Genomic DNA, 15,125 nt, shown 5'->3' with positions numbered 1-15,125 from the left:
AAATGTTTAGAAAATGATGATGGCAACATATGTACAAATATGCTTGATATAATTGATGTATGGAATGGTATAAGAGCTGTAAGAGCTCAAAACAAACACACACACACACACACACACACACACACACACACACACACCCCGCCTCCTACCTGAGACTCGGTGCCACAGGTGTCAAAGCGGGCCTGGATCCTGAAGTTGCTGCCAACTTCCTGGGCGGCACAGCTCCGGCTGCCCAGGTAGACCTTGGTGCGCTCCAGTGGGGCCAGGGTCTGCGCTGAGATCAGGATCTGGAAGTCCGTGCGGGAACAGCTGACGTTCATGGGCACCACTGGGGACGGGAGGGGGCAGTTGGAGACCCGGGGGCAGCCATCGTACCTCGACCCGCCCCTCCACCCAAGAGAGGTGGATGGGAAACTGGAGCCCGAGTGCAGAAGGCTGGGCTGCAGTCTCACAGGGAAGGGTGCGGGCTATTTGACAGGTGTTGTTACACCTGACCCCCTAGACTGTGAGCTCCCCCAGGGCAGGCCCCATGCCTAATTCAGTATCCTTTGAGCCCAGCACAGACCTTGGCAGGTGCAGTTAATGCGGAATGAGTGATTGGTTGAATGAATGAGTGGCTATTCTTACCCATAATGAAAGCTGCCCTAGGCTAAACCCATTACCCTGTGCCAGGCAATTCATCCAATCACTTAGCAAATCCTTATTGACGGCCTACTGTGTGGGGGCACTCGTCTAAGTGCCACAGACGTTAAAGGGACAAACAAAACAGAAGTAGCTCCCAACTCCCCACCCTCAGGGGGCTCTCATGCTAATTAGGAGTAATAACTTTTCAGATGAAGAAAGAGGGTCAGGCATATGAGGAGGATACAGAATGTGGCTAACTGCCCCTGGGAACAAACTGCCTCTGTTAGGGATGGTGCCTGGCCACCATTACTGAACATTTTGATCAACATCCTACAGAAGAGTTCTGATCAAAAGGGGGAGTGTGCAGAAGAAAGTGGTAGGCTCCCGTGGAGGCTACCGAAGGAACCCCTGAAACTACTGCCCTGAGATCATCTTTAAGCCTTAACCCCAAATGCCCCGAAGGCTTCCTAAAACCAAACAGTAGTTTTGCTTCACTAGTGAAAGACGCGGAGCCCTGGTGACTCTGGTTCTACGTCAGCTGCGATCCACAAGGTCAGCAGTTTGAAACCACCAGCTGCTCCGTGGGAGAAAGATGGGCCTTTCCACTCCCATGAAGAGCCGCCATCTCAGAAACCCACAGGGCAGTTCTCTCTGTCCTATAGGGTCACGGTGAGTCGGCGTCACCTTGATGGCCGTCAACATGGTTTGGTTTTTAGAATGCCTGCCTTGAGCATTGTGCTCTCTCATGACTAATCTATATGGGATCAATAAACAACTCCAACACCAAAAACAGGACATTCCGACTCGTAGTGACCCCCTAGGGCAGGGCAGGGTAGCTCTGCCCCTGTGGGTTTCTGAGACTGTCACTCTCTACGGGAGTAGAAAGCCTCATCTTTCTCCCAAGGAGCAGCTGGTGGTTTCAAACTGCTGACCTTGTAGTTAGCAGCCCAGTGCGAAATCACTACGCTACCAGGGCTCCCAAATGAACAACAGCAAACCTAAATAATAGTAATAATTACAGGATTCTGGTTTTGTAGAAAAAATTAGGAACATTAGAGAGAATGGTTGCACAACTCACTCCATGTCACAGGTTGCACGTGGGGACATGGCTAAACTGCGTGTGCAAATGACTATGAACAGGAGAGCCAGGATGCCCACTCTGGAGGGAAGCGGAGCAAAGCAGGAAGGCCGCAGACCTTAAGAGAAGGCTGCTGTTCCTCCCCACAGTGAGCCCAGAGGAGGGGTGGTTGGAATCAGAGCACGGTCCACCCAGCTGGGATGGCAGCCTTTGCATCAGGCGCTTCCAAAGCCTGCGGTCTCACGGCTCTTTGTGGCTACTCCCAGGCAGGGAGGAGTGTGGAGTGTGACTCTAGGTGGATAAGTGTGTGTGTGTGTGTGGGAGGGGGGGGGGACACGCGGGGGCGCAGGGTGAGCATAGGAACGGCAGGGAAAAGGGGAGAGAGCCCGGAGGCCGGGGTCTGGGACTCCCCATCCTCTACGGGAAATGCCTCAGACATAGTTCAGCCTCTGGTGTCTGGGCAGCGGGGGATTTATGGGCTGCCGTCTCCCAGATGGTAGTGGTGGCCTGAACTGTGTGTCACCCCTGATTGATGCCGAGGCCGCCCTCCCCGTGGGAAGGCCGCCTGCAGCCGGGCACAGCTGGAGCCTCCCGGCTGGAGTGCCCCTGTCTGACCCTGGGCTCCCACTGGGATTTGGGCAGGGAGGGGGCAGGGGGACTTGTGGGAGGGGTGTGGTGGGGACAGGGGGAGGGGGCTTTGCTGTCACAGGAGCCGCCTCTCCCCTCAGTCCCTGGAGAGACCGGCAGGGGCAGGGGCTAATCCATCCCCACTCGGGGCCAAGGGGAACCCAGCCAGCCAGCCAGCGTCTGCACTTTGCAGTTGGGAGAAAGGGGCATGCCCACCAGCCCAGTGGAACCTGGCCCCCAAGAGCTCCTCTCCTCCAAGATGCAGAATCAGAGAAGGGGCTGCTCTGAAGGGGGGTTGGAGGTCCCCTAACTCTGCTCCTCAGTTTATGAGGGGAGCAGGCTGAGGCTCACAGTCCCCTCTCTGCTACTTGCCCTTGACCGATAACCAAAAGGTTAGCGATTTCCTGTCCACTTCAGAGCTGGCCACCTGCTTTAGAAATAAAACCAGCCATTGAAAACCCTGGTCTGACATGCACAGGGTCACCAGGGCTCAGAGCTGACTTAACGGTAAGCCCCCTGCACCCCCAAGCTCGCCCTCTGGGTGGCTGAGACCCCATGTGGCTCCTGTGTGGTGGTGGGGTGGCCTGGCACAGTGGAGGGAAGCTAGCCCAGGTCCACCAAGGCAGTCCTCAGAGCCACACGGGGCCTGGGTCCCCTCACCTCATCTTCACAACCACATGTCTAGGCACACCCCAGCCTAGATGAAGCCCCACTCCCACCCACCCCCACCCCAGGCTGGTCACACCCAGTAAGTGGCCCTGCTCTGTTGGAGGTCAGCCCAGGCCCTTCCCTTGGGCCCTTCCCAGCACTCAAGAAGGATACTGTGAATGGCATTGTACCTCCAAAAGACGTGGGCTGGAATCCTAACTGCCGGAGGAAAGAAGTCTTGGTCGCACAATGGTTAAGTGCTCAGCTGCTAAGCACAAAGCTGGCGGTTTGAATCTGCCTGTGGCTCCACCGGAGAAAGACCTAGTGATGCACAGCAAACCCCCTCCCCGTCCAATTGGCTCCCGCTCAGGGCAGGGTGGAACTAACTGCCGCTATGGGTTCCTCAGGGTCTAACTCTCTTCAGACAGAAAGCTCTGTCTGTCTCCCCAGGAGCGGCTGGCGATCTCGAACTGCTGAACGTGTGGTCCAGTAGCCCAGCGCGGAAGCCGCTCCACCGTCAGAGCTCCAGTGCCCCGCGGTTTCCCAGCTGAGCTCTTCTGGAAGCTGACTGCCGCGTTTTTCTCCCGGGAGCACTGCTTGGTTTGATCGGTTGAGTCAGCAGCTGAATGCTTCATCGCTGTGCCACCAGGCCCCCTGGTGAGGCTCGCAGCCCGGGCAGCCAGTGGCGTGCCCTTCTCCTCTGTCCCTTGGGGGCGCTGTGAACCCGAAGGACTCAGTGGCAGCCGACTGGCAACACTGTGAGCGGAGGCCCAGTTGGGAACGGGAGCTTTCTTTGCTGGGTAGATGAGGCCGCTCAGTGTGGGCGGGTCACACACCTGATCACACTGGAGCCCTGGGCACAAACTGGGAGGAGCACAAACAAGGCCACCTGAAGGTCACCAAGGAGAAGCGTTGACAGGGCCTTCGTTCCCCTGAGCGAGCCTGTGCCCTGGGGCAGGCGGCAGCCTCCTGCCCTGGGAGAAAGCATGCATCCCTATCACAGCTGCCCTGGATGCCTAGGAGCCGGAGCAGGGCAGTGAGTTCTTCCCCTTGGCCATGGCAGCCTCTGCGGCCACACCAGAGCCCTTGCCCCTCTCTACACCTGTTTCCACACCTGCACCAGGAGGAGGCATAGACCTGGCCAGAAACGGCCCCTCTGATGGCACAGGCAAGGCGAAGGGAAGACCAGGGGGTTGACGGACACTCGTAGCTGGCAAGTCTCACCCACACAACCGAGGCTGGACCAGCTCCCAGCCTCCCAGGCTCCTTTGCAGCTAGGCTTGGACATCTGACTGCATTCAAAGCCAGGACACGAGGGTTTTTGAGGCCGTCTGGGGACGCCTTCGCTTTCCTGATGAAGGGACCGTTGTGGCGGCATGTCTCCGTCCCCTGGCATTGTGGCAGCCAGCTTGCAGCCATGAGGAGGAGGAGGCCAAGTGAATCCCAGAGAGCCCGGCTGGGGCCCCAAAGCAACAGAGCATCTACTGACTTTGGACCTCTTGTGATGTGAAGGAAAACAAACCTCACTTGTTCGAGCCACCGTCCTGTCAGGATGTCTGTCGCCCCAAACCGCGTCTAAGCGGTCTGAGCACGACAGGTGGGTCTCGCCATGGTGACCAAGATCGTTGGCCTCCTGAAGTGGTGCTCAGTGATAGGTCGCATGCCAGCCCTGAGTACCAGGGCAGGAGGCAGAGAAGTGGAGGCTCCTGGCCACATGTGAACCAGCAGCGCGGAGCCCCATGGAGCCCCCTAATGGGCTCTCCTCTCCGAAGCAGAGCACCAGGACTTTCTTGGGAGGCACCTCTCCGGAAAACCAAACTCACTACCAGTCGATGACACTCATAGCGACCCTATAGGGCTGCGCGGAGGGCATAGGTAACTGAGGTTCCAAGGTTGTAAATCTAAATCTACATAGGAGCAGGTAGGTAACTGAGGTTCCAAGGATGTAAATCTAAATCTACATAGGAGCAGGGAGTCTCATAGTTTTCCTGTGGAGCAGCCAGCAGTTTCGAACTGCTGACCTTATGATTAGCGGTGCAACACATCACCACTCCACCAGCCTTTTGGTTAGTAGCCAAGCGCTTGCCTTTCACATCACCGAGCTGGGGGGGGGGGGGCGGGCTTCGGGAGTATGGCATGGGGAGCTGGAGAAGAGTCCTGTCACCACCCACAAGAAGTGAACAAGCAAAAGTCACGGCGGTTTCAAGGCTCCTGGGAGTCCGTGGCAGCAGTGTAGCCACCACGAAGGGGCTGGAGACCGTAGGTCGGATGAGGCAGGAGGTTATAAAGATGGGGGAACCCCCTGGGCCTTCTCCAGCCCGGCCCCACACCCTCGACCCCAGCTAACCTCCAATGTAGGCCGCCGAGAAGCCCCTGCGGGTGGCGCTGCGGTCTGTGTGCAGCAGAAGCAAGAGCTGGTGGTGGCTGGAGGTGACGGGTGCCGGCAGGTGGTGGCCACACCAACTTCCCAGCAGGGGCGCCTCCTCGCTGGCCCCATCGAAGACCGCCAGATGGTCAAAGTCGCAGGTCCTCGTCAGGCTGTTGGGCCCCTCCAGGTCCAGGTCCAGGAAGAAGACCTTGACCCGGTAGCCGGGAGGCAGGCGAATGGTCCAGTGGCAGCGGATGTTGTTGGGGTAGGAGCTGGGGTACTGGGGGCTCGAGAAGTTGCCCCGCATGGCTGTGTATACCTCCTGGCATTCTCCTGAGGGAGGGGGATGGGGAGGGCGGGGGGTGACGAGGGTGAGGAGGGTGCAGACCATCATCACCCTCTGCAGCTGCAGCTTCAGTCGCAGGTGCTAAGAGGTCCTAAAGCCACCCCAGCTGGCGCTGGGCAGCATGCCGGCAAACCAGACCACAGGTCCGAAAGCAGGCTTTCAACTGAAGCCAGCGGGGCTGGGGTTGAGGTCCAACGGGTGGTTTCCAGGGTGTGCTGGCCACTGGCGAGAATCCAGGGATGACCTCACTCCCTGCCTGAGGACAAGGCGGCTCAGGAGTCAGCCTCACCCCTTCCCCAGAGCTGCTCATTCACCCTGCACAGTCCAGCGTCAGCAAACACCCGGTCCTCAGGGCCCTCTCTGTCCTCATGCCTCTGTCCATCCTGCTCCCCTCCTTCTGCCTCTGGCCAGCTCCTCAAAGCCCTGCTCCACTCTCTCCTCCCCCGGCAGCCCTCCATCTGCCCACTGCACAGCAGAGGGAACCAAGGGATGTCTTTGTCCAGTTTCCATCTCCACCCCCCTCGTTAGCTGGGAACTTCGAGAGGGTTCTTCCTCTGTGAGACATTACTCGAGAACCTACTGCATGCCAGGTACTAAGAGGCCCCACGCAGGCAGGGGAGATGCACCCGCAGACACCCACAAGTGAGAAGCCTTAGGTCAGTGTTAGGAAGGAGCTTCTAGGAGTTGATAGAAGGCATCCTTCTGTCTGAGTGAGTCAGGGACGGCTCATGCCTTGGCCTTGGCCTTGGCCTCGGCCAGGCAGGCTAGCGTGTGCTCAAGGACCACAGGCGGGGATCCAGAAAGGAGGCGGAGAGTGTCGCCTGCCAGCAGAGTGGGGAGGCAGGAGCCCCTTGTGATCAGCAGGACCTGCAGGGATCGTCCCAGCCCCTCCTACCTGAGAAGTAGTAGGCCTTGAAGCCCCGGCCTCCGATGTTGAAGTCGGACTTGAAGACCACCTGCAGCTCGTGGCCCTGGGACATGAGGGCGGGGGGCTGGGCACTCCCGCAGTAGTGGTGTCCTTGGGCGGGCCCGGGGGCCCCGAGCACGGCCACGTAGTCGTAGGGACACTCCTCGCTGCCCTCCACCTGGAAGTCCGTGAACACCAGCTTGATGGTGGCGGGGCCCGTGGCTCGGATCACCCAGCGGCACTCTACGTTGTTGGGGTAGTTGTTGGGGTACTCTGGGCTGGTGAGGACGCCTGAGAGGCCCGTCAGGACGCCGCCGCACACATCTGCAAGGAAGCCCACCGAAACAGATCTCTCTCCCTCCCCACAGCTCCCCAAACTCCTCTTTGGGAGCCAGACACCAGCACCTCCCACCCCCTGTCCCCATCCCCTTTCCCATGCCAGCCTGCTGCCCGCACAGGCCCCTCCAGGGAGCCTCCTCATCCTTCAGCACCATCTGGACTCCATCCCCTGGTTTCCCCAGCGGCATAGCTCCGGGTTGGGGGGGGGAGATGTGCTACTGCTCCCCCACTTTGCAGCTGAGGAAACAGAAGCGGGGAGCAATGAATGACTTACCTAAGTTTTAAGTCTGTCCAGGGCAGGTCTTGAGACAGGATTTGAACCCAGGATTTACTTGGGAGATGCAGGGTGTGGGGGCAGATGGGCAATGATGGACTCAAACAGGGAAGAGGGGGCACTCTATCCCCTGAAGCTGGCTACAAGAGGGCAATGGACACCAAGCCCTGCTGGGAACTCTGGGAAATGGTGTGAAACACACACCTCAGAGTATGTCACCTAGCAGTGAGGGGCACCACTTCCTGACGTTCAGGTTGAGGGCTGCTGGGGGGCAGGGGTGACCTTCCAGCTTCAGGAAAAGCCCTCAGGTGAAGGTGTGCAGGTCGGCAGGTCAGCAGGAACAGGAAGGGGCAAAGCCCAAGGGGCTGGAGGGGCCCTGGCAGCCAGTCTCCGGCTGGTCACTGGGAGAGTAGGAGGTCCCCTGCCGGGCCTGGGCACTTCACCCTTATGATCCTTGCTGCCTGCTCCTACCAGGCCTGGGGAGATGGAGGCTGCAGTGCCGGCATCAGGCATGTTGTCGAACCCCTCTGCAGATGAGGATACCGAGAGGTAGACAGGCGATCTGGGGAATGGTGCAAAGTCAGGGGACAGGCATCTTCCCAGCTCTGCCTTTGGAAGCTGTGTGACTCCAGGCCCGCAAAGCAGCCCCTCTGAGCCTCATCCGGCTGTTAGAGCTCACAGGCCCGCTGGGCCTGCCCCACAGGGCTCTGCATCATGCTGCATTGGCAAAACTCTCAAGGCCGTGCTGGCCTTGAGACCCAGCACGGCCCATACAGCCGTGAGGCCTGTGCCTGGCTCCAGGTCACCCGCAGGTGGGCACACAGCCAGGACACAGCTCACCCCACGGCCTGGCTGTGTGAGTGGAGCACAGGGCTGGGCATCCAGGGAAGTGGCTCCTTCCTCCAGGGCTGTGTGACAGCCTTGGAGACCCCTGGGAGCCGTCCAACCCTGTCCTATCGGGCCTTTGGGAGGCAGCATCGACGCGATGGCAGTGGATAATGTGGGTGCCGGGGTAGACAAGTCGGCCCATGAGTCAAATACGGAACCCTGAGATCGAGTGTCTGAGAGATGGCAGTGACTGTGCTGTCCTCAGCTGGAAGGGACACTAACTAATACATCATCCTGAATCACATGGCTATACCTGTGGCTGTGAATTCAATCCCCTCTTCATGCCACATACAAACAAATCATATGAAACCAAAGGGAACATGAGCCTGCAAATACACACACACCACTAACACCATCCCCGGTCTCTCTTCTCAGGGATTACATAAGGGTCTAATTGGTATTGGGCATTTGGTTTTTTTTAAAGTGGGTAACTGTTGTCTATGGTATTGTGATTTTATTATCATCACACCCTGAGGGCATAGTCTCTAGTGGTTACACATTGGCCTACTATGCACATGGTCAGTAGTTTGAAACCACCAGCTGCTCTGTGGAAGAAAGATGAGATTTTCTACTCCCATTAAGAGTCACAGTCTCAGAAGCCCCTGGGGAGGCGGTTCTACCCTGTCCTACAGGGTCGCTATGAGTTGGCATCAACTGGATGGTACTGTTTTTTGGGGTAGGCCATTCTAAAAATGTAAAGGTCTAACATTCCCAAACAACAATGAGATCTACGATAATTCTTACATTTTGGGTGGTGCAAATGGTGAACGTGCCTGGCTGCTAACCAAGAGGTTGGCATCTACCTAGAGCAGCGGTTCTCAACCTGGGGGCTGCGACCCTTTCACAGGGGTCGCCTGATTCATAACAGTTCTAACAATCTGGTATTCTGTGATGCTCACCTTCCCGACACGATCGCTGAAGATAAATGGGTGCATAGGCAAATATGAAGAAAGCTGATGGTGCCTGACTATCAAAAGATACAGCATCTTGGGTCTTAAAAGCTTGAAGATAAACATGTGGCCATCTAGCTGAGAAACAACAAAGCCCACATGGAAGAAACACATTAGCTTGTGTGATCATGAGGTGTCAAAGGGATTAGGTACCAGGCATCTAAGACCCAGAATAAAGCCATACCCAAGGTGAATGGGGTCTGGGGGGGGGGGCATAGACCCAATGCCCAATGCCCTAAGACCCAATGCCCATTTGTAGACAATTGGACATCCCCCTACAGAGGGGTCACCGGGAAGAAAGGAGCCAGTCAGGGTGCAGTACAGCACCGATGAAACACCACAACTTTCCTCCAGTTCTTTGGTGCTTCCTTCCCCCCACTATCATGACCTCAATTCTACCTTACAAATCAGATTAGACCAGAGCATGCACACTGCTACAGAGAAGAGCCCGCAACACAGGGAATCCAGGATAGATAAACCCCTCAGGGCCAACAAGGAGAGTAGAGATACCAGGAGGATTAGGGGAAGGTGGGGGGAGAAAGAGGGAATCGATCACAAGGATCAACTTAGAACCCCCTCCCAGGGAAAATGGAAAAGTGGGTGACAGGGGGACAGAGGACGATGTAAGATATGGAAATAATAATCTATAACTTATCAAGGGCTCATGAGGGAGGGTGGATGGGGGAGGGAGAGGCAAAAATGGGGAGCTGATATCAGGGGCTCAAGTGGGAAGAGAATGCTTTGAAAATTATGATGGCGGCATATGTGCAAATGTGCTTGACACACTGGAGGAATGTAAGAATTGTGATAAGAGATGTAAGAGCCCCCAATAAAAGTATTTAACAAAAACAGTAGCAAAATTACAGTTACGAAGTAGCAACAAAAATAATTTTATGGTTGTTGGGGGGGGTCACCACAACCTGAGGAACTGTATGAAAGGGTCCCGGCACGAGGAAGGTTGAGAACCACTGCCCTAGAGGTACCGGGGAAGAACGGCCTGGTGACCCACTCCAGAGAACTGCCTGGAGCGCAGCTCCCATCGGGCACACATGAGGTGGCCAGGCGTGGACATCCACACCAAGGCAGCCGCGTACTGACAGAGTAGGGACCGGATGCTTCATCTGCGTGTCCTTGGGTGGCCGCCCTGTAGACCAGGAGCCTCTGTGGTTGACTATTTGCCTGCATTGGCATGTAAAGGTTTTGGCTTTGACTTGGGGCGAAGGGAGGTTTGAGCCTGTGCCCAGAAGCCCAAGGACAAGGAGGGATGAGTGGAGGAGATCGGCAAAGGGGGCGACATCTCGGCTCCCGATCTCAACTTGGGCTTCCCGTATTTGAAAATGCTTCGGAGCTGGACGTAAGGTTTGTTGCTCTAACAACAATGTTCCAGACGGATTTCGTTCTGGGACTTGGGCAGAGGGAGGCCTTAGGAACCCAGGGCACAAGAGGTGTGTCCAGGGAAGCCTTTGGGGTGGTGAGGGCCACCAGCACCACCCACCCCCTCGCCCACCTCCTCCTGAAGACCCAGTTGGTGTGGGGGGCTGGCGTGGGCCCCTCAGAGTGGGGTGCCTCAGAAAGGATCAGCAGTGGTGGCAAAGTGGGGACCCTCCTGTGGTCTCGTGTGATGACACAGAATATGAAGGAGGGGGCAGGTGAGCAGGAGAGTCCTTGTTCCTGAACACAGTGACACCCTCTGGGGCCCCAGGAATGAAAAGGGGACATGAAGGAGGGACCCTCCCCTCCAACTACCAAGATGTGGCTAAGGACACCGAGGCTGCCTTGACCCCCATCAATTACGCGAGCAGGGCCGTCCAGGTCACAGAGCAACCAAATGCGCCATGATGCCGAGACCCTGCAGGAACAGCTTTAGCCCCTGCCCCACCACCACCACCACCAAGGCCACCCTCTCCACCCGCATATCCTCTCTTGACCTTTCTGGTAGCCTGCGGAAAAGCCACGGCTGGCCACGTGCTTGTCCGAGTGGAAGATGACCGACAGGACATGCCAGGAGGAGGAGAAGGGTGGCGGGGGCACCTGGCCGCAGAACCTCCCCAGCAGGTTACCCCGGTCTCCGGAGGCCCCGTTGTAGATCTCCAGGAAGTCGAAGCTGCAGGTGTCATGGAACTCCAGGTCGAAGGCGTGGAAGGTGAGCAGCACGGAGGAGCCCTCAGCCACCACAATGAGCCAGCTGCACTCGGTGTCATAGGGGTACAGCCGGGGGAAGTTGGGGCTGGAGAAGTTTCCGGAAGGGGCCGAGAGGACACCCCCACATTTGACACCTGGGGCAAGAGGGAAAGAGGCTGAGGCTGGTGATGTCATGGTCATGCATCGGGTTGCTAAGCCTGGCTGGGGTCTTGGGTGAGCTCGATGACAAGCTAGGTCTTTGGGCTGGACCGAGAGAGGGTCAAACGGTGCCCTACGTCCACTCATGTGTTTGCGATTCATTGATTCCCGTACTTATTCTTCAAAGACTTGTGAAGCCGTTTGCTTCCCTCGGCACACGTTCTTTGAGTGCTAGACACTGCGGCGGCAGCTGGGGACAGAGCAGGAACACAACAGTCCGAAGTCCCGGTTCTCCGGGAACTTACACGCCAGCGGAGAAGCCCAGCCCAATCCACTGCTATGCAATTGATGGGACTCACAGGAGCCCTCTAGGGCAGAGAAGAACTACCCCATAGGCTTTCAGAGAGTGGGTGGTGTAGTGGTTATGCATTGGGGTGCTAAGCATAAGGTCAGCAGTTCAAAACCACCAGCTCCTCTGTGGGAGAAAGACGAGCTTTCTACTCCTGTTGAGTCACAGTCTCCTCTCTTCCTGTGATGATCTGTCAGAATGGCTTACGACTCACTAGACCCAGAAAACCCCACAAAACCAGGCAAAGCAAGAGGGCCGAATCTCCGGGTCCATTTTAAGAACACGTGAAACTGCCCGGGCCGGGAAGGGTGTGCATATCCGGAAAGCCACCAAATATCTGAAAGAGATCACTCGGCAGAAGCAGTGTGTGCCCTTCGACGTTACAATGGTGGCGTTGGTACCTGTGCCCAGGCCAAATGAGCAGTGGGCTTGGACTCAGGGTTGGTGGCCCCAAAAGAGTGCTGAATTTTGGCTTCACAGGCTTAAAAATGCAGAAAGTCATGCTGAACTGCAGGGTTCAGATGTGGATTCTCTGGTCATTGAGCACATGCAGGTGAACAGAGCCCCCAAGGCGGGCCGCTGGACTTCCAGAGCTCATGGTCACAACAACCCATCCCTGAGCCCCCCCTGCCACACTGGGATGATCCTGCCTGAAAAGGAGCAAGCATTCCTAAACCAGAAGAGGAGTTTGCACCGGAGAAAAAGATCTTCCAGAAGAAACCGAAGAAGCAAAAACTCATGGTTGGGGAGTAAATTAAGCTTAAAATAAAAGTTAATAAATTTTTAAAAAAGAGTTACAGTCTTGGAAAAGACAGTAAAAAAAAGTGAATAAACGATCAAGTCTATTAAGCCATGGTGGCTGCTACGGAGGAAGACGCAGCCTGAGAAGCAGGCTGGACACGCAGAGGTGGGGCTCACAGTTTTCAATCAAATGCCTCCTTTGTCACTTAGTCAACTCATCAGACCCAAAGGTGACCGTCTCCCCTCAGACGAGGAACGAAGGGGCGGAGTCGTCCAGACCAATGGGTGTGAGCAACGGGAAGAGAAGGTGAGCGGTGACAGGCCAGAGGCTGCACACACTCCGGGCGATGGGAACCTAGCTCAACGGACACGCTCACCTAACGCACACAAACTGTGGTTCTTCTCCAGTTTAAAAAGCTTACTTTGAGTTGGCCCTTGATCTATCGAGGAGGATATTTCCATTTTAATCGTAATAATGTTCTCCCCAGTGAGAATGCCTCTCAGCCTATTACAGTGCTTTGTTCTTAGAGGTACATGTGCGCGTGTGTTCTCAAAAGGAAAGTCACGGGGAAGTTGGGCTGTGGCCGGGGAGCATTCTGCAGCCACCGGCTTTGTAACCCCCACCCAGTGGCTGGGTGGCACCCTGCAAACAGGGTGTGTGGGACCCTGAGGAGGGTGTTGGTCACTCTTGCCATCTCACCTGGGCATAATCACCTCATCTGCATGTGAAAGTTGGGCACTAAATATGGAAGGCTGAAGCAGAATCGATGTGTCTTCATTGTCGCGCTGGCCAGGAAGACCGGAAGCACCGTGGACTGCTAAAAGGACAGACACAGCTCTCTTGAAAGCAGTCCAGTCAGAGCGCTCTGAACAGGCAAGGGTGGCCCGACCGCGTCTCACGGACTTTGCACATGCTGCCAGGAGAGAGCGTCCCTGAGAAGGACATCGTGCTGGCAGAGAGGGCGGCCCTCGACAGGAAGGGTGGACACAGTGGCTGCGACCATGGGCTCGGGCACAGGGACCCTTGTGAGGCTGGCGCAGACCGGGTGGCAGAGTTTTGTTCCGCTGTGCACAGGGGCGCTATGGGCCAGAGCCAACTCGGTGGTACCGACAATGCCAATGGCAACGGGGCGGACAAAAGAGGAGCAGAGACCAAGGGCTCAAGTATAAAGAAAATGTTTTGAGAGGGATGATGGCAACCTATGTGCAAAGGTGCTTGATACGGTGGGTGAATGGATTGTGACAAGAGCTGTAAGAGCCCCCAGTAAAATGATTCACCAAATAATACTAATAATTACACGAATAACAATGAGTACAAGAAAGAAGGGAATGTCCTAAAATTGATCGTGGTGCTGACTACAACTCTTCTTGATATGACTGAACGATTGAATTGTGTGACGTGTGGAGGAAGCCCCAATAAAACTTTAAAGAAAACGTTCTGAAATCGATTGTGATATGGTTGCACAACTCTTCTTAATATGACTGAAGGATTAGATTGTGTGACATGTGACTTATATACCAGTAAAACTATTCAAGGAAAAAAATGGGCCATCTCTGAAGCAGAAAGGGGCTCGATCTCACTACCATCCAGATAGAAGAGTCAGGACCCGAAGGTCCCTGTGCCCTGAACCCACTCACCCCAGGAGCCAGAGGGCTGGGGGGCAGAGAGGTGGTGGAGATGCAGGGGCAGCCTGGCACCGGGCGGGAGACAGGGTGGTGGGCTTCTCGGCCCACAGAGCAAGAAACCCGAGTGCCTTGGGGCTGGAGGCTTGCTTTCAGACTAGGGGTGCCTCCAGCCACTTAACCGGGGAAGCTAGATTTGGGGGCCCAGGAGCTACTGCTTATGGCACAGAAGCATGCCCTTTGGGCATTTATCAGCGGCCCTAAAAGAACCTTGTAACCCTTACCCAAGTGAGGCACAGGCCAAGGGCTGTGTGGCCGTGAGACGGAGGCCCAGAGAGAGGCTTGCCTGTCTGCACAGCAGACAAGAAGCACAGCTGGCCCAAAGAACTGCATCCTCAGCATCTCTGGTCCTGAATGGTAAGTTCCTCACCTCCCTCACAAACCCGTCATCTTGAGTATGGTCTGTGAGGGTTTGTTTGTGTGTTTGTTTGTTTGTTTGTTTGGGCATTGCAGTGAATTTTCTAGCCCATCAGAGAGGGCTGTGGGAGGGGCAGCTGGTGTGAGAACTGGTAAAGAGGCTGGCGGGGGAGGCAGGTCTGAGCTCTGCCTCCTAGGATTGGCCTGGGGCTGATGTTGAGTTTGATCCCCCCCCCCCTTATGACGTCAGAGGAGGTCAGGTGTAGCCTCCACGCTGCTTTGCAGAAGCTCATAAATGTCGTTGTCTGCCGGGGAAGCAGCACACAGAGGGGCGGGAACAGGATGCTCACTTCCTGCTCCTGAGCCCTTTCTGACTCATAGCAACCCTGCTGGATGGGGTCGGTTGCCTGGGGAGGCTCTGAGAGGCTGTAAACCTTCACTGGAGTAGAAATCTTCATCCCTCTCTGGTGGAGTGGCTGGTGGATATGTAACCACTATGCCACCAGGACTCCTCCTGGAAGGACGCGAGTCCTCTTTAAGTGAACCTGTCTTTTGACTTTTTAACAATGCTAAGGGTGAATAAGCAAATGTGGTGAAGAAAGCTGATGGTGCCCAGCTATCAAAAAGTATAGCGTCTGGGGTCTTAAAAGCTTGAAGGTAAACAAG

General features: G+C 56.0%; 1 protein-coding gene across 1 annotated transcript in view; it reads right to left on the bottom strand.

Moving 5' to 3' along the window:
* Window positions 1-13,365, bottom strand: part of CDCP2 (CUB domain containing protein 2) — a 20,883-nt gene extending 7,518 nt beyond the window's left edge. Inside the window, exons 1-5 of the mRNA XM_013003840.2 lie at window positions 13,320-13,365; window positions 10,978-11,325; window positions 6,587-6,922; window positions 5,325-5,678; window positions 150-328 (exon numbers count right to left, since the gene is read on the bottom strand). Coding sequence (XP_012859294.2) covers window positions 150-328; window positions 5,325-5,678; window positions 6,587-6,922; window positions 10,978-11,325; window positions 13,320-13,365 — 1,263 coding nt within the window. The remainder of the gene's footprint in view (window positions 1-149; window positions 329-5,324; window positions 5,679-6,586; window positions 6,923-10,977; window positions 11,326-13,319) is intronic.
* Between the last annotated feature and the right edge of the window lie 1,760 nt (window positions 13,366-15,125).

This window comes from Echinops telfairi, unplaced genomic scaffold (genome assembly GCF_000313985.2).
Source record: "Echinops telfairi isolate 266 unplaced genomic scaffold, ASM31398v2 ScPeMD7_443;HRSCAF=831, whole genome shotgun sequence".
Taxonomy (NCBI): Eukaryota; Metazoa; Chordata; class Mammalia; order Afrosoricida; family Tenrecidae; genus Echinops; species Echinops telfairi.
Note: the sequence above shows the minus strand (reverse complement) of the source record. Positions and strands in the feature narration are given on the sequence as shown.